Source organism: Poecilia mexicana, unplaced genomic scaffold, assembly GCF_051168715.1.
Source record: "Poecilia mexicana isolate PSO_F unplaced genomic scaffold, ASM5116871v1 scaffold_17, whole genome shotgun sequence".
In the NCBI taxonomy this organism is placed as follows: Eukaryota; Metazoa; Chordata; class Actinopteri; order Cyprinodontiformes; family Poeciliidae; genus Poecilia; species Poecilia mexicana.
In genome coordinates, this window is record NW_028263386.1 from 14,017,179 (window position 1) to 14,041,234 (window position 24,056).

Consider the following 24,056-nt stretch of genomic DNA (forward strand, 5'->3'; position numbering starts at 1 on the left):
ATACATATTGTGCTTTAGTTGGGGCTGCACAGTGGCACAGTAGGTAGCACTGTTGCTTTGCAGCAAGAAGGTCCTAGGGTCTTTCTGCATGTTCTCCCTGTGCATGCATGGGTTCTCCGGCGGGTACTCCAGCTTCAGCACCAGCACCCTCCTTACCCCATTAGGGACAAAGTTGTAAGAAAATGGATGGATGAACTTTAGTTCTACATACACTTAACTCACATACTTAATATAGAGCTTCTAAAATAAAATAAAAACACACTACAAGAAGATTTTGTGATAATCCTGACTTTATTCCATGTTTTAGCCACTGTTTGGAGAGAGAGAGAGAAAAAAACTCAACATGAGATGCGTAGGAAGTTGGATTATTCCATCTCTTTCTGAGTCAATGACTAAATAACTCAAAGCATACCACACGTCATTTATTGCTTTATTTGATAATTGACTGCATCTCAAATAGCTTCCTACTAATTTAAAAGTTGCCTGGAGTTCGTTCAGAATTACGAATCTAAGAAGGATCTCATCAAACGGATTGTTTCTTTCTGTGAGAAGACACTTTATTTGAATTGCCTCAAGTTCTTTGCTTGTTTTTTTTATACCTTTCTTCTTTTATTTAAAAGTGTGCTACAAGCAACATACCTGTTTTGATTCCTGCCTGGTGTCAGTTGTTGCATACCTACCATAATCACTGGCCCTTGGCTTTATTTTTCCTTGTTACTTTGATTGCTTCACTTAAATCTCACCAAGAAACAACAAAAAATAATATTTCTAACCTTTTTTCATTAGTCATGAAAAGATTTTCCCTCTTGCAGATTTCTTCTTTGATTGTGTCATTTTTAAATGTTTCAGATTATCAAAACAAAAAATGTAGCAGACAAAGATAACCTAAAAAAATCAAAAAGCCATTTTAAATGAGGTTTTAATTAAATCACAAAAAAGCCTCTCCCCTCCCCCCCCCCCTAAAAAAAAAAAAAAACTTGAATTGAGGTGAAAATATAATTACTCTTTTTGTTAAATTATTATTAACATTCCAGTTTTTTGTTCCACTACTCATATCCAGCCTTGGTTATTTTCAGACCTGTGGAATCCATAAATCACTTAAGTTCAACCTATTTGGACTGAAAATACAAAGTTGGCAAAGAGAGACCAATGATCAAAAACAAGGAAGAGATGAGCTGAGAAACAAAGTCAATGACTTATATCAATTTGGAAAGGATTGCAAAATCATTTCTAAGCCATTGGGACTTTGCTAAGCCACAGTGAGAGCCATTATCCATAAATGGAGAAAAATATTGAACAGTGGTAAAGCTTCTTAAGGAGTGGGTGCTGAATAAAAACCACACCAAGATTGCATTAACAATTAACCCAGCTCAAAAAAAAAAAAAAAAAAAAAAAAAAAAAGAATCGAGAACAACATAACTTCCTTGCATCAGTTGTCATTTTTCTTGATGGGAAAGTAAGAAAAAGACTGGAGAAAAACTGCATTGTGTGGCAGTTTTTTGTTGCTGCAAGACATGGACAACCTGCTGCTAGTGATGGAATCATAAGTTTCCCTAGCAGAAAATTCTTCTTCTGCTTTCCCGGGGTTGGGTCGTGGGCATAGTAGGGAGGCCCAGCCACTTAGTCCAGCTCCTGTGGGGGAATACCAAGGTATTCCCAGGCCATCTGAGAAACATAGTCCCTCCAGCATGTCCTCTGGGTCTCCTCTTGGTGGGATGTGCCTGGAGCACCTCACTGGGTATCCGTCCATGAGGCATCCTAACTCGATGCCCGAGCCACGTTGACTGGCTCCTATAAGCGTGTCGGAGAAACAGCTCTACTTTGCGTACCCCCACATGACTGAGCTCCTCACCCTATTTCTAAGGGAGAGAGGTCAGACACACTATGGAGAAAACTAATTCTGGCCACTTGGATCTGTGATCTAATTCTTTCGGTCATGACTCAAAACTCACGACTATAGGTGAGGGTAGGGACATAGCACTGGTAAATTGGGAGCTAAGCTTCTTGAATCGACTCTGTCTTTACCACATCAGACCAATACAGCGCCCGCTTCACTGCAGATGCTGCACAAACCCGTCTGTCGATCTCCTGCTCCATTTTGCCCTCATTCATGAATAAGATCCTGAGATACTTGGAGCAGGATGCACGTACCCGGAGAAGGCACCAAGCTCTTTTCTGGCTGAAGACTATGGCCTTGGATTTGGAGACACCGATCGTCATCCTGGCTGCTTCACACTAGGCTGCAAACCGCTCCAGTGAAAGCTGCAGATCACGACCAGCTGAAGCCAATAAGACCACATCATCCACAAAAATCAGAGACACATTCCTAAACCCACTAAAACGGATCCCCACAACACAATGGCTGTGCCTAGAAATTCTGTCCATAAACTTTATGAACAGAATTGGTGACAAAGAGCAACATTGGCGGAGTCCAACTCCCACCGGAGACAAGCCCGACTTTCTGCCGGCAATTCAGGCCAAACTCTGACGCCGTTCATACAGAGACCTAACAACCCATATCGAACGTCCTGGTATCCCATACTGCTGGAGTACCCCCGATGACTTTTCGCTTGGGACACGGTTGAATGCCTTTTCCAGGTCCACAAATCACATTTAGACCAGTTGGACGAATTCCCACGAAACCTCCAGGACCCTGCTGGGGTATAGAGCTGGTCCAGTGTTTCAAGACCAGGACGAAAACCACACTGCTCTTCCTGAATCCAGTATTTGACTCTCTGATAGACCCTCCTCTCTAGCACCCCTGAATGGCAGGAGGTGTAAAAGCCTGGTTAGAACACACACTGCGGTCCCTTTTATGAATACGAGGACCACCACCCCGGCCTGCCAATCCAGGGGAACTTCCCCCGATGTCCATGCAATATTGCAGTCGTGTTAAACAACACAACCCTACAACATCAACACCGTAACCTCATTGCAGAATTTCAATGACGTTGGCCCAAAGTGTTTACAGAAACATGGTACTTAATACGCTACATTTTTAACAGCCACAGATGGTTGTTGGATAAACTATTTAACACACACTGAATCCACTGCCCCTCATTTTGGCGACATCTGTGAGACAACAAAGTGACATTTAGCAGCTCTCTCTCAGAGATCCAGCACTCTGTCATGCTGTGAAATCTCAAGCCCACATGAAGGTAACAGTCGGCAATCAGTACAAGAGCTGCAGACGTGTAAGTTGTTTGGGACAGTTTTATGACTAATCCCCTTCACACCACCAACTAGCACACAGTACTCAGGCCCAGTTCTTTAGAAACTTTCTCCTCTGCCTTGTTACAAAACACGAAGAATAAATGAGGACAGCACAGTTTTTGGGCCAAGGAACAAATTGGATGTCTTAACTGTTCCAGAATTATCAGCACGTGATTTTGCCCAGACGTAAAGATGATTTGATTTCGAGAGTAGCTTGGGTTTTACTTCTTTATGTGTTGCTCTGACATTTATTTCAATGAAACGTGTAATTTAAGAGGATAAAATGAAAAAAAAAGTGTCCTCCAGCACATTAAAGCAGACAGTTTCAGAGCATCATCTCACATCTGAAGGGAGGTGGATTTGTTTTCTGACGTGCTGTACCATTATTAATTAAACTGATTTGAATGAACTTTAAAAAAAAAGGCTGTAATGATACATTCAGCTTAAAACGGAGACAATGGATAATACTTGGTTCAGTAGGAGAAGATGGAACATTTAAGTGTACTTTTAAGAAAACTAAGAATTATAATTTTATGAATAGCAAAAGCCTGTTGCAAATTGTTTTAGGAAAAATGCTGGGATTAATCAATAATAATTCAGTCAAAAGCCCCAAATTACTTATAACCCTGAAAAATTTAGATTTAAAAATGCTTTCATAAAACCAAAATGTTTGTATCTAGTTAATAAAACAAATACAATATTAAACATTGGTCATGCTCTCATCAATGCTAAATGTAAAAAACAAACAAACAAACAAACAAAAAAACAGGAGAAATGTTTGATTGTAGTACAGCAATAGAACAATTTATCTATTTCCTGTTTGTCTTTTCTGATTAGATCCAGGTTTGGAGTTTTAAAGGCAAAACATGCCATCACTATCCCATCAGCATAGTTTTGAAAGTTTTAGAACATTATTTCTTGGTTGGAACCCTGCAACAGCAGAAGGAAGATGTTTAGCTCTAAAACATGCAGTGCGTTAATTATGGTTAAATAAAAGTTATGAAACAAACAAAAAAAAGTTTGTTCCCCACCTAACTTTTTCTTTGGTGTGCTGTCCAGTGGGCTGTTTGCAGATGATCCAGAAGGATCTATTTTGTGCCAGCAAGAGAAACCTGTGCAGCAGAATGGTTGGTTTGTCCTCTGTAAGAGCTTGCCTGAAGGTGGCAATAAATAATGAACAAATATTGGAACTTCTATTATGGAGGCATGCTGGAGAGAGAACATCCTGCGTGTTGTAGGTCAGGTCACAATGACTACAGTGCTTTTACATTGGGCATTAAAGCTCAAATTATGGAACATTAACCCCCCCCCCAAAAAAAAAAAAAAAATTCAGTTTGCACAAATTTTTGAATTATTTCCAAATGCTGTCAGTGGACCAAATATTACTTTGTGCTACATTTGTCATTTGATTATGGACTTTGATTCTTCCTTTTCACGCAGCCTTTTCCTTAGTCAGCTTCAGTCTTACATGCAGCCTGCTAAGATTGAAAATGAAGTTCCCTTGAAAACAGCGACAGCCCCTTTACTGTTGCACGATGTCTTAGAATGACTACCCTGCAGCTCCTAACAGGCCATGTCTCGGATCCCCATGAGATGCTCCTGCTGCTTTTTTTAATTTGCTCTGCTTGACTGCATGCGCTGCCTGTCAGTTGGAGAATGAAACTGATTCTGTCTGTCTCCTTTCTTTTCATTCTTTTCCATTTCTTCGAAGGTTATCCATGTGGATGCTGGTGTCTCCCTCCCCTCCACCCCCCGATCCATGTGCAAAATTCTAAATTTTGCTATTCCTGTCAAGAACAGTGATTGATTTCTTTAATACTGTATGATCCTATTATAGATAACCAATACTGACTTCATTTTGTCCCTCTCTTTCTCTGTTGCAGCATTCTTTTTGCAGATATAGTTGGTTTCACCAGCCTGGCCTCTCAGTGCACAGCTCAGGAACTGGTTAAGCTGCTAAATGAGCTGTTTGGAAAGTTTGATGAGCTTGCCACGGTGAGTCTGCCTCCCTTCCTTGAAGCCATATTCCCTCAATTATAGTCACTGTTGGCATTCAAAGCAACACTCACTGTGCAAAGAGTGCTTTGTCCAAACTCTGACACAGCAATGACTGTATGTGTGTGTGTGCGTGCATGTATGTGAGCTCGTGGCTCTCTTTAGCCACAGGCTATTGGCACACTCCTGTAGCTTAGCATGATGTCACTGTGAATATTGGAAGCCCATATGATGCCTAATATGATTATCCAGTGCTTCATTTGAGGAAGAGTTGACAGACCTCTTTAATCTCAGCCAGATTTACCCATGGCTAAAGCTTGCCTCCTCTCTTGTGTGAATGAACTGAATAGAGCGGATAGCAGGGGAGATGAGTTATACTCATCTCTAGTTGCTCTTGTTATAGACGAGGAAAAGATTTCAGCAGTCCAATCTGTTAATATTTCACTTTGTGGGTTATGGGTCAGGGTTGACAACTCATCTGACCATTTTTTTTTTAAGCAAAAAACTTGTACTGCTCTTATTAATTTGTTTTCCACTGTAGCCCGTTTAATAGAATAGCACAGAGGTTTTTATAATTAGATTTTTTTAATTTTATTTTTGAGATGTGGATTGGGCTGAGATAGCATCCATGTGATTCCATAACCTGCAGTTCACATGGCTTTGTCAAATCCATTAATCTGCAGGATTGCAGCAAACCTCTTTTTTTTTTTTTTGCTTTTACAGAAGGGTTTTCTTTGGCCCTGTCGGGAACTTCTATTTTTGACTTGCTTGTTTGTAGGTTCAAATTTAGGACTAGCTAAAAAAAGACAGGAGTTTTGTTGTCAGTTGTTGCTGTCATTATTTTTGTAATAAATTGTGAATAAGTTGTTTCAGGGATGTAGCTATTTGGTGTTTCTTTTGGGTCCTTAAAAACAATTTGATTTACCTCTATTTTGGTTTCTTCCTGCTGCAGTTTTTTTTTTTTAGCTTTAGAGTCAATTTTTTATGCTTTCATTAAAAAAAAAAAAAAAAAAAAACTAAAACAAGGCAGTTGCATCTTTAGATTTCCAAGCTGTTTTGATACTACTAGTTGCACATTTGAATAGATGGCTGCATCCAGGACTTGGCAGCTAGCTTATAGCGTTATGGTGTCCTGAAAGACTTGTCCCCAGCTATTAAACTTGCCCTGACCCAAAGCCACAGTCATTCTTATCCACTTTGGCAGGAAGTGGCAATGCCAGTGACTCATAGCCGTGGTCACTTTGGGCACGCAAACTCTTTTTCGTCCCATACGAAGAGCGGGCGATGCCACATGGCCACTGGGCATCATCTCATGGTACGATTCCAGCACCATCCCCACACCACCTGTCCACTCTTTGGACTTGTCAAGCTGCATGGGAAGCGGGCCAGGAACACAGTGTTCTCCTGTAGTGCTGGTGATGTAGCAGACCAAGTCTGCTCTTCTCCTCTCTCTCTCTCTCTCTCTCTAAATTTTTTAACATGAATGAATCTAAGCTAGGCATTATCTGAATTCTTGCCCTGAGTCCAACCTCAGCATCACTCCCCCTGTAAACAACGACGGACAGTAAATTTATTACTTTTTTTTTTTCCCCAAAAAATTGACACAACCTCCACATCAAAGCTTACTAAATATTTTTTTTGTGATTCAGAAAGACTTAACACAAATCATCCACCTTTTTTTTATATATCTTCCTGGCACAGGGAGAAAATGCAAACCTTGTTGCCTTAACAAATAATTATATTTCCTTCCAAACTCACACCGCATGTTAGAAAAGTGACACACAAAGCTTCATTAGCCTGCATTTAGACACGTTTTCCTGCCACCAGAGTGAACAGGTTCATTACTGACACCTCTTCAGGCTCTGATGTTGTCTCTGCCAGCTCTTAACTAATTAGGACTGAATGCACCACGCGTAAATTTCTCTTTCAATCCAAGTGTGCCATTTCCATGTTTCTCACTTGTTTTAAGAAGCTTTTCGGTGCCAAAGTGCTTGTGAGTTTCAAAGTGGGATTTGACTGCCCCTTTCTAACAAGTAAATATGCTTTGATCTAAATCTCTGCCGTGATCTCAAGTGTTTCGCAGCCTCTAACAGTTATTCTTCTAGGATTGCCATGTCACCCATATTCCTATCCACTCTGACTAGTTTCCCCTGTCACAGTTAATGACAAGTAGCCCCCACAACATCACCGTCTCCTCCATGTTTACATTAGATGTTCAGTTTTAGTTGTCTGCCCGACATTGCATATTACATGTTGGCCAGAAAGTCTAATCTAATCAAATAATCTTCGTCCTCTATTATTGAGTTCCCAACATGGCTTGTGATGCTGAGACACCTCTTATAACTTCCTTTCTTTTGTGGGTTTGGATTTTGCTGCTTGACAAATTTATGGAGTGCATAACAAATAGTTTAAGAACAGATCCTCCCTCCTGAGCTTTGTATCTCTACAGCTCCCTGAAAGTCACCATGGCCTTCACACATGCTTCTCTAATCATGTTTCTCCTTACCTGACTCGTCGCCTTATTTTGGTTTAGATTAGTTGTGTTGCACCATATTTTTGGTTGATGGATTGACTATTGCTCTGTGCCTGCACAACTGTTTTTCAAACTTAATGCTTTAAGCTCACCCACAACTTTTCTCATGACCTCTCTTGTACAATGCTATTTAGTTTCCTTAACAGGCCCTCTCAAAGGGATGTTCTGTGTTTGGTAGTGACCCAGTTTAAATGAAAAGATGCTCATTGGTACAGATACAGTGCGGACTCTGTTCACTGATATGCAACGTACTCTTTAATGCCTGGTTACCACATTTCTATAAAGAAAAGCTCGTCTAAGTGTGGCAGTGCAGATGTTTGCACCAGAGCTCTTATACTATTTTGTGCTCTTGTTGCTACTCAGCAAAACCTGTTGTTACTTTGATCTCCTCACACTTGACTTTGCGTCCTCTTGCATATATATATATTTTTAAAGTCAATTAGGTATATGTTGTTTTTACTGAAATCACTACAAAGCCTAGGAGTAGGAAGACATAAAAGGAAATACTTGGATTGATAACTAATTGCACTGATACAGTGTAATAAGCAAGCCAAACACAGAGACAGCTGTGTTTCTGTGTTTGAAATGCATTTTAAGCACTATGCTTGAAATGCATATTAAGCATCTACAATGCATTCTACGGGACTCAGTCTGACCTCAAAATTGCAACTCGTAGCAGTCTACCTTTGGAGCAAGTGGTCTTAAAGTACAGTATGTGGTTATCTTTTATTTGAATGCTACAAAACCTAACTCCAGCAGTTTTAACGAGAATGACCACATCTAAACTTCTCTTAGTTTTTGGGATACGTTGAAATATACCATATTGTTACTTAATCTCATACTTCACTGTGCAGTTGCATTGTCAGAAATGATTCGTGCAGAATGTTTGACTTTACAGACATTGCTTTATTTTCTGATCAAAGTAGAAGATCCTCAAGCTTGTCCACTCTTTCACAAGCTTGCAAAAGTAACTAACTCTCTAACTGTAAAACATACTGTAACATATATGCTTTTCATCCCAACATACCATTTTCAGGCAAATTACAATCATTTTGAAAAGTTAATTTATTTTAGGACAGAAAGTGAAACCCGACATGTTTGCAACAGGCTGACATTTTTCTATTAAATTGCTTTTTTTCATCATGAAAATTAAGAATAACAATGCTTGAACTACATCTCTCTGTGTGTAATGAACCCGTGTAACATAAATGTTTTACATTGTCAGTTGAATTAATGAATATATTAACTGTTCAATGATATTCTGATTATTAAAAAGGAACATTATATGGAGGAGCATCACACAAGAGAAACGCAGTCCATATGCGCAACAGAACTTAATATTTCATAGAATGTGCTTCATTCATTCATATTTGGGTTCAGCTAAAGAATGTTTTGAGATACTCCAGCCTTTTGTACATAGCAAGACAAGCAAAGCTGTGACTGCTATAGTACCATAAAACAAGAAAAAGAAAAAAAAAAAAACTTTTGTTGGACATTTCTGAAGTGATCATTTATGTAGAAATCCACTCTTTTAATCATATGTGGATGTGATTTTTTAAATTTATTTTAAAGACATAAATGTCATTTTTCACACCAGTTGTTTTTTTATGAGACCCCCCCTTCTCTCTATAAACACTTCGAGCTGGTTGTGTTTCAAACAGTCTGTCCGGTGCGCTATGTAACATTAATAGCTCTGAACTAGACGAGCCTTGGTGTGTTCGTGCACACAGTATACCATTGCTATTTCCCTGGCGGAGTTTCACAAAGCTTTTTATTCTTGTCCCTCTTTTCTCTCCTCTTGCAACACCTCCCTGCATCACAGCTTTCAGACTCCTCCGCTCCTTGTTTCTCAGCTTTTTGATTGACATGCAGCAGCCTACTTCCTTCAACTGTGTCTTTTAAGCCCTGTGGTTCTCTGCACTCTCTTTGCTTTTCATGTTTCCATTTTTAGAATGGCTCAATGATGGATTTATCTACTGTCTCTCACTTTCTTCGCAAGTGAGAGATTTGTTTTAGTTCCCTCATATATGACTGTGAAAGCTCACAGCATATTTCCCAATAAGCACGCTGCACTTTAAATGCTTCATCAGGGCCTAAAGTCAAATCTGGTTTTACTTCAAATATAAGAAAAAACTTTGAAGAAAAAGCTTTCTCTCTTACTTTAACAAAACATTGGTGAAGTATGTCTAATCATTTGAAAGAATTGTTTGACGTAAAATTATCAGGACAATAAAAAAGTGTTTTGGTAATGATTTCATTAGTTAAAACAACATAGAGGCAAGTATATTTATATGAAAACATCATAAGTCTGCTAAGATAGTGGAACAAATACACAGGCAAAACTTATACACACTTTGCATAAATAGACACATAACCCTTTTCCTCACATTCTGACCTGAAAACAGAATAAATATTTTCTGTGACCCTTTTGTATTTCAAATAAACCTTAAAAAGGTAAAGTTTAGTCTAAGTGACGGGGGAGGTGGGAACAACTTGTGTATCTCAATATCTGGTTTTAGCCGTAGTTTCATTGCCCTTAATTTAAGGACAGGAAGTATTCACTGTCCAAATGGTGACAGCTGCCTTCCAGAAAACAAAACCTGGGCTTATGCACAGCCAAATAATCCTGTCTTGTTTGTCTCACGAGCAGATGCAAGAATCACTCACCAATCCTGCTGTTTCCCCTCAGATGTCTGCGTACTTAAAACTGTAGTCTGAAGCAAAACCCAAAACAAATAAGCCAGCTTGGATCCTTGACAGCAGAGTAAGTAGGATAAATGCCTCTAAGAAAAAACGCCCTGACAATGAGTTTGTGTTGCAGTAATTGCAACGCGAGGCACCTTGAGCTAACATCGTTCGTCACACAAAGCAAATTTAGGCGAAATATCACCTGAGCCAGCTTTTCCACAGTCACACTAAATGTAACATTCTCAGGTAGCATGCCATTCAATTGTTTTCACAAATTAATTTGTGTAATGTGCTTGCAATTAAAGGGAAATGCTTGACACCACTGAGACTTAACCTTATTGCTCATTTCTGCCAAAAGAAGGAGTATTGTGCCGGAGACATTTTCCATTTAATAAATTCAAAACTACAGATAAATGAATAAGATTTATATATTTTTTTATTCAAATTTTTTTTTTAATGTGAAAAATATGAAAGAGGATTAGAGCCACCGACTTTTGGTCAAAATTCAGATTTTGTTTCTATCTATGTGAAAAAAACAATCAAAAGAACCAATCATTCTCAGGTGACAAAAGGATCATTTAACAATTTCGATCAGGGTTTTTCCTCAACCTTCCTAAATAGGAAGCAGCTTGTTCCAGAATCTCATTTGATGCATGGAATATGCGGAGTCCAAGCTTGGACTTTTGTTTTGAAGCTCATCATACAGTACAAGTATCTATTTGTCGAAAGGTTGTGTATTTTACGAAGAAAGAAACTGCTCAGTTAAATATTTCCTCAGAAATATAGACAAAGCTAACCGTATTCATACTCCTTGAATGCTTTCAGCCATAAAGTCCAATGTACCATTTGTATTTTATGTGATGGAACAACACAAAGCAGCCATTAGTTGTGAAGTGGGAGGAAAGGGACACATACTATGTGCAGACGTACTTTTTATGTGGCTTGTGGCAAACTGAAAACTACAACTCTTGCTACTCCTCCAGACAAGCTAGATTTGTAGCGCACACAAGTAATAGTTCTCCTTTCAAGAGATTCTCCCACCTGAACTTTACAGCAGCTACGGTTTCCATCAGCCTGTTCTAATTCAACCCGTGACACAACCTGTAATTTTGGTCATTTAGCATTATATGCTTCAGTCTATTTCTGTGTATTGTACGTTTCAGTTTACCGGCTTTAGTTTCTTCCTTCAGTGGCTCAGTTTACTCTCTTCCTCGCTGCCTATAGAGCATTCATTAAATTCTTCAGTAGTTCATAAATATTCCTTTGTTCACTTACATCATTATCAGACGCCATGTTTCTCCAGGCTGCTGTTGCCGAGCTGTTCCTTGTTTTCAACTTCTTAAGGTCTTTAATTCAACATTCCTGTCTGGTCCTCATCTCTGCATTTGGATCCTCAACAACAGGACCAAAATGCATTTGATCATTGTTTTTTAAATTAAAATTATCATTAGTTAGCATGAATTGCCATATCTTGATTGTGCCATACTCTTTACATTTTCAACTGATAGATTAAATCAGTCAATGACTGATAGATCATTGATTGATTGTTTCATACCATAATTAATACGTTTAAATATAAAACATTTTTGTTCAGGTATAAAATCTTTAAAAATCTATATATTGATGTTTCTTGAAAATTAGGATGAATTCGGTATTTGGTTTTAGAACAGATCAGGAAAATAACAAAGCAGGTTAAAAAGACCCCATCTTACTGGCAACTGGACTGTCTTACAATGAGTGAGAAAAGCTGTTGGATGAAATAAGATTGGATGGATCAAAAAGAAAACTAAAATAAAAGAACAAAGATGGACCTACTGTTAAGATACAAAGTCATACTTAACCGAGGGAAAGGAGCACACCTTTCTTTCAAAACAGAGACTCGTTCCTTGAAGCACAGATCCTCACTAAACATTGTCAGAGGAAAGAGCTGATGTAACACAGATGCAAGGGTCTGTCCTGTCATGATTTCTTTGAAACAAATGCTTTTGAAAGCATCAAAAACATGTGTCTAGTCATATGTTTAGACATATGTTACAGAACCTTTTTTTTTCTTCTTCTTCTTCTTCCTTAATGCTTGGGATTAAATCAAGCTGAATGTATTCTGTTTCGGGTCGTTTGGGATTACCTTTGCAAATTGGCACAACACTAGTTTCACTGTGCAAAATGATATTCAGTCAGCATCTTTACAAGTTCTTTTGCTTTTTTCTGCATGTCGATAAGCACATTTAGCACTAAAACACACTTGAATGACAGACATTGAACCCATATCCATCTTGAACAGTATAATGGCTGAATATTATTGTGTTTTCTTTCATTCCATTCCATTTTTTTTTTCTTTTTAAAAACAGTGTTTTAGCACCTTTGGTCTTATGGCAATTGTGCCAAAGCACAAATGAGACTTACAGAGGCCCATTTTCTTCTTCATGTCTTTCCTGATTTCTGTTTCTTATTCCCATGAAGTCGAACAAGAAAACAGTGAGTTTGAGGTGTCGTCTTAAAATACGTCCAAAGCTGTGACTTAACTCAGATGTTGTGAATTAACATCTTACAACTTAAAAAGCCATAACATTATCTGGACATTCCTAAGCTGTTTTTTTAAGACAAGGAAATCTTGGTGAGCACAAACCAATGATCTTAAAGGACACAGAAATGATCTAAACAATCCCTTCTCTCTCGTTATCCTGACATTTGGGTTATTTTGGAAACCCACACTCACCTGAAATAGAAAACATTTGGTCTGATTGAATTTCAGACAGTAAGAACAAAGACTGTCTTTTTACACTGTGTATGTATAGTTCTGGTTCTATTTGTGCATAAAGCAAATAAAAAGAAAGCAAAAGTATTCCCCTCCCTCATCCTTTAATCTTTTTATATTGCTCAAATGATTTGCAATCTCAATCTGTTGTTGTGAATTATACTTTTGTACAGCATCCCAATTCATTTGCAAAACAACTTTTTATTCCAAACTGAATTATTGTTGGCAAATTCATACAAAAATGCTCAGCATCTTAGTGTCCACGAATATATTACCAACTTCTCAAAAATATATAGCCATTTTCTATATGTGAGTCCAAGAAAACTGTTTTTTTTTTCTTCTTCTTTTTCTATGAATCATATCAGCTGTCCAAAAAGCCAGTTAGAAATGAAGCAGTTTTGGCACACTAAGCATTTGTTATTTGCCATATCTGTTAATATATCAAGGTTTCCTTCACATATCTCACCCACTCGCTCCAACCCGCTACAGTGGAGTGAGAGAAGGAAGTGTTGATAGATTTTTCATTTGCTATAAAATAGCTGGTGAAAACCAGTGAAGAGCAATTTTTACTGGAGATGGAGGAAGATTATAAGAAAATGTCTCTGTCTTCTGTTACAAACCCTTTCACTAATATCCTACGTCCCTAACTTTCATTATTGCAAAAAACCCCCCAACTTTTTATGAATTATCAAATAATGTTAACATGAAACACAAGAAAGAACAAGCCAGTTAAAGTTGTCAAGTTGCATGAAAAAAATAAGAAATGTAATTATTTATATGGTAGGTAGTGTCTCTGCATAACACTGCATAAATTTGCAGACCGACAGCAAGCATTTCTTCCAAGTTGTTGCAGAGGAAGCCCTTACCCTCAGCAGTATCAGCACAGCAGTCGTCTGTGCTGCTGTATCAAAAGCAAAGCACAATGTGTTCCTCTCTCCCCTTTGGGAACTTAGAGGAAATGAACTGCTACCCTCAGCTGGCTCATATTTTTCTTCATTATCATTTATTGAATGTTCCTCCTCCCTGCATTAATGCCTTGGTATTTGCCTTGTTTGTCCCTTTCTATTTTTATGCGTGCACAAGACATGGGCCAGTATGAGATTCGATAACCTTGGATGATAACCTTAAGCATTTATCGCTGATTCACAGCATCGCTACGAAAACAAAAATGTGCAATGCTACCAAATTTCTGTTATCTACAATAGGAAAAAAGAAAAAAAAAGAAAAAACAGTTAGTCCCAGTGTTGCTATGGCAGTAACAGCAATGTCTATCACCAGTTGATACGTACAAATATTTGGTGGTTTGAACTGCCTCAGTTGTTGTGTGCTTGGACAAGACACTTCTCCTGCCTTACCTGCTGGTGGTCGGAGGCTCCGGTGGAGCCGATTGTATGTCAGCCTCTCTGGTGGCTACAATGTAGCTTACTACTGTCAGTGTGTGAATGTGTGTGTGTGTGAATGACTGGATGTAGTGGGAAGTGCTTTGAAGTCCTCTGCACTATACAAGTAAAGGACATTTACTATTAAGCATAATTCCAAGTTCTTATATCTTTGTGTAAGTCTGTGGAGTAATATAAGTGTACACCTAGAGTAGGGCAACACAAGTATACCAATCTGATACTCTAGATTGTTATCCTATAATCTAGTTGGCTTGTAGAATAATGTCAGACTGATATCCAAATATTTGTCAGGATATCTGCTCTGGTATCCAGACTTCACCCACCTTCTTAACAATGAGGCAAGATGAACATTTTGTTGAAAAGAGAGAGAAAAACAAAACATCCAAAACTTTAACGTTCTTTAACCATCATTAAAGATAAAGGTGAAAAACTAGCTATAAACAATTATTCATATTGTTGAAAGCTGCTAGGTTTGCTCTAATGAATGACTCGAGCAGGACTGTGGACAAAATAAAGACAGGGACTTGCTGGTCTGAAACAGCTTTTAAGACATATACACCAACATATAATGTCCAAATTAATGATAACTGCCTCAAATGTGAAATGTTCTCCACGCCGTTTCCCAAAATATGATGATGGTAGCACCAATTTATTAAAGATAATTCCAACAAAATGGCCATACAGGATGCTTTTTAGATTTTCCTTTTCAAATGAAACTCTGAATAGGGGTTACACTCTAAAGCTTTTTTTTTTTTTTTTTCTATCTGCTTACGCCTGTGACCACCCAGACTGCTCACAGTGCTGCAGTCACATGACGGTGGTAATCCTGCTTGAGTCTGAATCAGCTTCTAAAGCCTCACACAGCAGATTAGCAAAAGGAAAAGTACAGTGTAGGAGACTCTTTAAGTAGAAGGGCTTTCCCTGCTTCCTGTAGCGTCGCCATGCCTCACTAACACACCATCTGTTTCTGCACAACCCCAACCCCAAGTTACCCCAAGGGGAGAAAGCCTGCTCTCTAACAACAACGAAAAAAAAAAAATACAAGCATACTTGAAATTTGTTGTTAAACAAAAAAATATTTATAAAGAAAACAAAAATATTAATTAGAATTATCTAGTTGTTTAGTAGCTAGATTCTTGCAGTCGGTTCAATAAGAATAGAGAGGTAACCATATGTCAGAAGCTAATTTAAAATAAAGCACTGTATATAAAGGGAGCGATAATGATAATAATCTTGATTTTAATAATCATAACTATTTATAAAACACTTTTAAGCAAATAACTAATTATTTAAAAAGAGGTAAAGGACAAGTTAAAAACATATATACAAATAAAAACAAGAAAACAGATACAACAACAACAACAACAAAATGTACGCTCTGTAGATTTGTGTGGTCTCAAACTGTTGTGATACAAACATTTTAACAAAAGTTGAGATGGAAATTGAATTGAAGCTTTTAGCTTCTTCACACCAGAACCACACAAGCTTGGCAGCCTGTTTCAGTAGCTCTCAGCTAATTCCTGAGTTTTTCTTGTGTTTTTAGTCTATTTTTACATTTGTTATGTTGTTCTGTGCTCCCTACTCTTTTGTTCACAATGGAGCAGCATTTCTTCTGGACTGCTGTTATTTTTTTCTTTTTTTTTTAATGCCGTTTTGTTTGGACACAATGGCCAAGCTCCTGTTGTTTACACCAGAGATCAGCTGCTACCTCTGGAAAGCTTCGCTCCATTGCCTCTCTCTGCGGATAATACCCGCTTTTCCACATATACAGACACACCCACAAAGTTCTGACCAATCGCAATCGTTTTCACATGCAGATTGTGGCAAAAAAAAAAAAAAAAGTTCACCAGAGGTGAGAGATCTTGGAAGATCAGTCTTTTTATGTCTTCAGCTAATTCGGATTGTCAATCTTTGCAAGAACTTTGTTTGAATTTAGCATTAATTATTTGTCTTACAGCGTGGGCAGCCAGAGAGTTTTCCGTGATGTACATTCAGGTTTTGTAGGTTAGTGTCTAAGAATAAATGCTTCCTCCTTTTCACAGCAGGTAAGTCTTCCGAGACGTGGAACAACCTCCAACTCTCCAGCTCAACTGAAACTCACATGATTTCTGTGTTAAAAATAGAGTGTCCATCCTGTCTCGTACCCACCAGTGTGCATAATTATGAGTCTTTGTGCTCTACACATGCATGGGCAGCAATCCCATTACCTTAATGGAAACAATGAAGGGTTATGAGGAGGCGCCCACGGTAACCTGGTCTCCCTGGTAAAATGAATGTCTGTTGTTAATATCCTCTAATGAAAGGCTATATTTGTAAGCCATCTTTCCACACTGCTGCTTATTGTTCCAAAGAGTGAGTGACTCACCTTATTCCCTAAAGTGAGACAGATCCATCGCATCGTGGGAGCTGTTAGTGCCAGTGCAATTTAAACGTCTAAAAATTTTTTTATTAGGCAATAGATTAGGAAATGGACATGTCGGCCCAAGAGAAGCTGCTAAACAACAATGTATATGTAAGCTGTGAACTGTGCAGTTAAACCATTTTTAAGTGACGGGGAAGTTCTCTTAAGTTCTATACAAAACAAAGCAGAATGCATTGGTTTAAATTCTTGGGCTGGACAAACTTTGTGTCAAACTTTATTCAAGCTGATTCTGGTTTAAACTGTGACACCATTTTATTCCTGATCTGTTTGAACAAACAGAATCATGGTCTTCATGATTCTGTTTGTTCATTACTGTTCTCTAACATGCCTTTGTTAACCTTCACTGAGCATTTGTATCCATATTGAGAATGACAAGAGAAGTCTACGTAATAATAAGGTGACTTCTGAAAGAACATGTTTGCAGTGGAATTTATTTTGGAGTCATTTATTTTTTCAAAACAAATGTCGAAAACCATGTTTCATTTACCCTCTACTTCACAGCTATGCATTATTTTTGCATTGGTCTGTTAGAAAATACATTCATTTTTTTTTAGGTTGGTTTGTGTGACAAAGTAACTGTCAAGCTGTAGCTTTCCGAGGTACTGTAAGATAAGAGGATGTTGACCTGAGAATGTTGTAGTCATTCTGTGGTCAAACCTTTGAACCACTTGAAAACATTAAATTTAACATAAGAGCTGTAAAATTTAACATTTGTGTTGTTTGTAGTAATGCCAAACATGTAAAAAAAAAGAAAAAAAAATATAGAACTAAAAAGGAATGCCTAAAACTAATATGTCTCTGAAACACATACAGATTTATCCTTTTTCCTTTTTCCTTTTTCCTTTTTCGATATCGGATAACAACTTGCCAACTTGTTCAATCTCTCTTTTTGATTAATAGGAGAACCACTGTCGCAGGATTAAGATACTGGGGGACTGTTACTACTGCGTGTCAGGGCTGACTCAACCTAAGACTGACCATGCTCACTGCTGTGTTGAAATGGGTTTGGACATGATCGACACTATAACGTGAGTTTCCCTTAGATAGTCCCTGATTTAATCTGTTAAAGCACTGTGAGTGGGAAGAACAATATGAGCTGTGTTTTATTGTTGAATGTATTTTTCTTTAGGGAAAGGGCATAGGCAACGTTACTTTTGTCATCAACTAGTTTGGGAGATAGATTAGGTCCCAAATGATGGATAAACATTGAGACAAAGTTAAATCTGCTGTATTTACAATCTGCTAGAAACATTTAGACATATTTTTCCTCCAACAGTAATGTAGAAAATTGCCCAAGGTATGTTATGTTTGAAATTTTCTTTTGGTTTCTGAGACCAGATAATGATAAGTATTTTCTTTGCCCTCTTTGAGTGGTGGTAGTATATTTTTAGAGAAGATTGATGACTATTAGGTTGTGCTTATTTATGGTAAGTAAAGATGTTCTGCTTTTACATGGTGGTTTGATTGAAGCATGTGCTCATGAAATTTCTTGCACAAGATGGAGTCTCTATTAATTAAAACAGCAATTGTTGTAGACATAGCTCAAACATCCTGCAATAATGAGCTAGAAAACTGTCTTGTGGGTCAGTGGATGCATCTTTGCGCAAGAACTTCAGACACATTTTGGGAGAAAAATAAAATTCTCTTTTTCATGTAGCCTACTTATCAAAGGAATCATCACTTGCCGCCCATTTATTTTTCATCGTAAGAGACATCAGATATGATGAATAGACCTATTTTCACGCTGTCTCATATGGATAAAAGATGATGACAGACGTGTTGTGATTTCAAACAATTACTTATGATATGTTTGTTCAGATTTTAAATTGTGGAGAAGGGTCCGGCTCTTTCATTTCCATTTCCAAACAAACAAACAAACAAAAAAAAAAAAAGCAGTTGTGACATAGAGCAACCCATCATTAAAACTGTATTGTCTTGTACTTTCACTATATATAGTTCCTATATAAACTTTATATTTACTGTACTTTATGTACTTTTCCATAAGATTTTCACCCAAATCATTTTATGCATGGTCCCGCAGGTCAGTTGCAGAGGCAACAGAAGTCAACCTTAACATGCGTGTGGGTCTGCACACTGGTCGAGTGCTGTGCGGAGTACTGGGGCTCAGGAAATGGCAGTATGATGTCTGGTCAAATGATGTGACGCTGGCCAATGTGATGGAAGCTGGAGGACTACCAGGGTTGGTACACTTATAGATAAAAATACTGACAAGTGTTTATATGTAGAATCAGAATTGCTAAGTTAGTGGCATAGATTTTTATTTTTTTATTTTTACTTTGGTGCAGAAAACAGTATTTAGTGAATGTATAATCTAAATAGGGGTTATCCTCTATTTTCCTCTCCTATTCTGCAGAGTTGAACAAACACTATGCCGAGTCTATTTGGTCCTTATTGTCATGATCCGTGTTTCTGTATATTTATTTCAAGGTTTTTCTGTGTTCAGTTTATGTCCTGTGAGTCTCTGTTTCTGCGTCTTTCCCATTGATTGCTTCCCAGGTGTGTCTCATTCCCTGATTACCCTCCCTGTGTATTTAAGTCCACCTGTTGTCTTTGTCTCTTGTCGGGTCCTCGTCAAATATCAGTTGTTGTCTGTGTCGGCTCTCCAGTAGAACTGTTTAAGTCTTGGTTAGCTTGCTGCATGTTCAGTCTGTCGTCAGTTGCTACTGGTATTTAGCTGTGTACTAAACTCTCTGCCGTGCCGCCTGTATTTGGACTGTTTGAGCCTTTCATCATTAAATTCATAATTTTCTTCACAACCTGGGTCTCAGCGTTCATCCTCACCATCTCTCAAACCACCACTTCGTGACACTTATCAGAACTGGTGTTAATTTAACTCTTATTTCAACAAGAAACTGAGTAATTTTAACACTTGGGTTGCCTCCCGGATGCCTCCTCTGGGCACATCCCACTGGAGGGAGACCCAGATTAAGCACAAGATAATGACTTGATGGATGGATAGATTTTAATAATTTCTCTCCGCATTTGAGTGTAATTTTTTTCTTTCAGATTTGCCTCATTTATGTGAAACTTGCCTTGTTTGCATTGCAGGAAAGTTCACATCACCAGATCAACACTTGAGTGCCTAAATGGAGACTACGAGGTAGAGCCTGGAAATGGCCATGAAAGGAACGCCTTTCTCCAGAAGCATGAAATAGAAACTTTCTTTATTGTGCCATCTCACCGACGGAAGGTATTTTCTGTTTGGAATGACAGATTAACATTGTACGATGCATGTTTTGTTTTACAATGACCTATTATTGAGGCCCTGTTTTAAGTGATAAACATTTAGAACCGCCAAAATAGCTTAGAAAAGCATGTGCACTATGTCAGGGCACAATGAAACTGTAGCTGTCATTGTTGTGCCAACTGATGACTGAGGTCATCAGTTTGACCTCAGTCACATGAAATAAGTCTAGATTTTGCTATGATTTTTATTTTCTTGGGATTTGAAAACCCTATTCTTGAACTAGGGTTTTCTCAGTACATGTGTTGGTTTCGATTCATGTAATGCATTTTTGCTAGATTATAAAGAAAAGAAACACAGCCAGTGGCATCCATCAGCTCAAATTTGCACACTTGGACAAACTTAAAGAGAAATACACATAACTCCAGCAGATGTGCCACAAGCAGGGAATTTCAATTCTCTGTTCAACTCTCCCCTTTTTTCGGCTTCAGTGTGTCATTCTACTTTCTTCATTATTTCTGTCAGCCAGTTTTGTTTTTGAAATATAAGGCTTGCATGCAGGTTCACAGTTTCATATCCCAGTATTTTTTTCTTCCCTTTGCACTTTACTAATCTGATTAATGCAGCTAATGGCTTAGCTTCATAAAAGCAATGGCTCTGGCAAAGATATGCTCAAACTGTGGTGTTCAATAGACCGCCGCTCACTGCAGGGACGGATCTCAAACAAAGCATATAGATTATGTTGCAAATCCCGGTAGCGCTTTCTCACACCCTTTAATGTACACTTAATGTTTTTCAGATTTCCTAAAACAGGTTTGAGGTCAATTGTCCTGAAATTAAAAAGAGGTCCTATGGGATTAGACTGCCTCAGTTTAGCCACTTCTAAGCTCTGTGATTGCATGTGTGTGTGCATGCTCTCTGTGTTGTGTACGAGTTCAGACTTGCACATAGTCAAGATTTTACTGCAGGGTTTTGTGACTTAATCCTTGTTCTCATTCTGGTGACAGATATTCCCAGGATTGATTCTTTCAGATATAAAGCCTGCCAAAAAGATGAAGTTCAAAACCGTTTGCTACTTACTGGTGCAACTCATGCACTGCAGGAAGATGTTCAAGGCTGAGATTCCGTTCTCCAATGTCATGAACTGTGAGGATGGTGATAAGGTAAGAAAACTGCTTTGGGTTGACTTATTGTTGAATTCTTCACAATAACATTTTTTAAAATTATTTCATTGTTCTAGATCTATAATTATTTCAATAAAATGTATATTATATATATAAAAAATAAGTATATGTTTGTACAAAACATAGCAGGAAAGTTTAGATGTGATGCATTTGAAAAAAATTAGCCATTAAACTTGCTGACCTCCTCATCCTTATACCTCATTGCTAGATCTGGTCTGGCACTTTTACACATAAACAGGAGACAGCAGCCTCACTCCTGTCAGTCTGCCACAGGGCAGGTGTGGATAAAATGTACGTTACCACCATCAAGGTACTTTTAAATGGACATAAGTAATTGAAATAAACGACCGGTCGGAATAAAAATGTCATTTAAACACCCCAATCAGTATATTCTGATCGGAAAGCATGCATATTTAGATCCTGACAAACCTGCTGCAGCACAACAGACACATTAGTCTTTGACTTTGGTTCAATGCCCAAAGTGCTGCTGAAGACACAGGCACAACGTGATGCTTTTTATGATAAACTTAAGTATCAATGTTCTCATTTTAAAGTACAATCAGCTGCTCTTATTTACTCTTGATTCTTATTTATCTTTGTAATAAAAATGAAGCACTAGGTTGAATAAACGGTGCAGCAGTGTATTTGTTAAATGATTTTTTTTTTTTTTTTTTTTTTTTTTGGCTTTATTCCAGCGGAGGGCCATGCGAACAGCTCCACAAAAGCTGAGGAACCGCTCCAATGCTAACCAGGCTAACTTGATCCAGAGCAGTCCTAGAACCAGGGTCAATCGCTACATTGGCCGGCTGATTGAGGCCCGCCAAACAGAGTCCGACACAGCAGACCTCAACTTCCTCACACTCATGTATAAGTGCTCTGAGCGGGAGCAGAGGGTGAGGCATTTGACATGCTACCAAGATTGAGATTAGTAGCGCCCCAGAGCCTCTGTTTATGTCTTGATATTTTGTTTCCAGTACAGATAATTTTTTTTTTTTTCGTCACAATCAAAAGCTGACTTTAGTTCTGCCGGGAATCTGAAAGTTTTGAAAATATGTTTTTCTTTGGGCTTCTAAAATGTTAGTTATTCTCACATTTCTAAGAGAAAACATTTTGGTAGATAAAAAAGAAATGCATGTAAACTAATTTAAAAACAACAAAACAAAAAACAACTCAATGTTTAGACATACTTCAGCTCCCTTTTAGTAAAAATGTCTTCTGGTTGCTTTAGCAGAATCTATTAACAGGTGGATTTACTATATATATATATATATATAAAATGAAGATTAAACTACTTCATGGGGAAATAATTTTTACCCTAACAAGTTGTGTCCTAAAAAGCTTCTACCTGAAATGAAATGAATTAACTTAAACAAAAACATAAATTCAGAAATACTTTGTAAATCATTTATTCCTTTATTAGAAACATTTTTTTTAACCTAACTTCAGTCATTTAACCCTGTCCACTCTGTTACATTAGTACCACCAGGTTCCTGATGAGTACTTCACCAGCGCAGTGGTTCTCTCTCTGATCCTAGCGGCCTTGTTTGGAATTGTTTATCTTCTCATCATACCGCAGTATGTTCATCAGATAATATTTGTTCTTCTCATGATTTTTTTTTTAATTCTCTAAACATCATTAACTTATTTTGCTCATCTGTGCTTTTTGTTTTTGTTTTTCATTGAATTCAGGGGCACAGTTGTACTTGTGCTTCTCGTCTTCTGCATCTGTTTCCTTGTAGCTTGTATTATGTACCTGCATATCACGAGAGTACAGGTAAGCACAGATCCTGTTTTAGCTTTTATGTAGGTTGTTTTATTTTATTTTTTTTTGCACACTTCTTTATAATATACTGATTGTCTTCTGTTATCAGGAATTTACAAAGCTGTCTTGTTAAATATTATTTATGTATTTATTGTGCTTTCTTTTATTATATTATTATACCTGTTGATTTTTTTAAAAAGATTTATTTTTTATTTTTTGCAAGTTTACAATCTTTAAATCTCAGTGTATTTTACTAAGATTCTGTGTCTTAAACCAACACAAATCCAGCATGATTATGAAATGGATTAAAAGGAAGCGTGCTTTTCTAAACTATTTCTAGCTGTGCAAAGCAAATACAGACATGCACTAAACACTTGTATTTGTCCTGTTAATTATTAGTTTAAATTCTTTTTTAAATATTTTCTAACAGTTCTATTATATAATATGCCCTATCAGATTAGTTGTTTTTTTTTTCTTGATGAACATTAATATCAGTGTATAAAATATAGGCATGCTGGTCTTTGGTGATGATTTAATGTCTTTTTTTTTTTTTTTTTTCTTACATTCAGTGTTTTCCGGGGTGCCTGACCATTCAGATTCGAACTGCTCTCTGTCTTCTTATAGTGCTTTTAATCTACGCTGTGGCCCAGGCTTGTGTTGTAAGTCCCAAAATGAATATACAAAATGTGACATTAGAGCTCAGGTTGTTTCAAGTTTCTTTTTTCTTTTATAGGTTTTAGAGAAATACAAGCTGCTCTTTAGTGTTTCTTTCAAGAAACACTAAAGAGCTTGCTTACGTCAGCGAGACGTGGACAAGTTACAATTACCTGTTTTTAAAAGTGAAACTGCTTGCATTCTTAGATTTATGTTGCTTTTCCTTTGATATTTCTTATGCAAAG

At 37.6% G+C, this 24,056-nt stretch overlaps 1 protein-coding gene across 2 annotated transcripts in view; it reads left to right on the top strand.

Moving 5' to 3' along the window:
* Positions 1-24,056, top strand: part of LOC106925933 (adenylate cyclase type 1-like) — a 41,510-nt gene that overhangs the window by 11,431 nt on the left and 6,023 nt on the right. For both annotated transcript variants that reach the window (XM_088015005.1, XM_015000516.2), the window contains 9 exons: positions 5,097-5,208; positions 17,907-18,034; positions 19,048-19,206; positions 20,076-20,217; positions 21,219-21,374; positions 22,091-22,288; positions 22,873-22,970; positions 23,085-23,169; positions 23,727-23,816. In XM_088015005.1, coding sequence (XP_087871131.1) covers positions 5,097-5,208; positions 17,907-18,034; positions 19,048-19,206; positions 20,076-20,217; positions 21,219-21,374; positions 22,091-22,288; positions 22,873-22,970; positions 23,085-23,169; positions 23,727-23,816 — 1,168 coding nt within the window. The remainder of the gene's footprint in view (positions 1-5,096; positions 5,209-17,906; positions 18,035-19,047; positions 19,207-20,075; positions 20,218-21,218; positions 21,375-22,090; positions 22,289-22,872; positions 22,971-23,084; positions 23,170-23,726; positions 23,817-24,056) is intronic.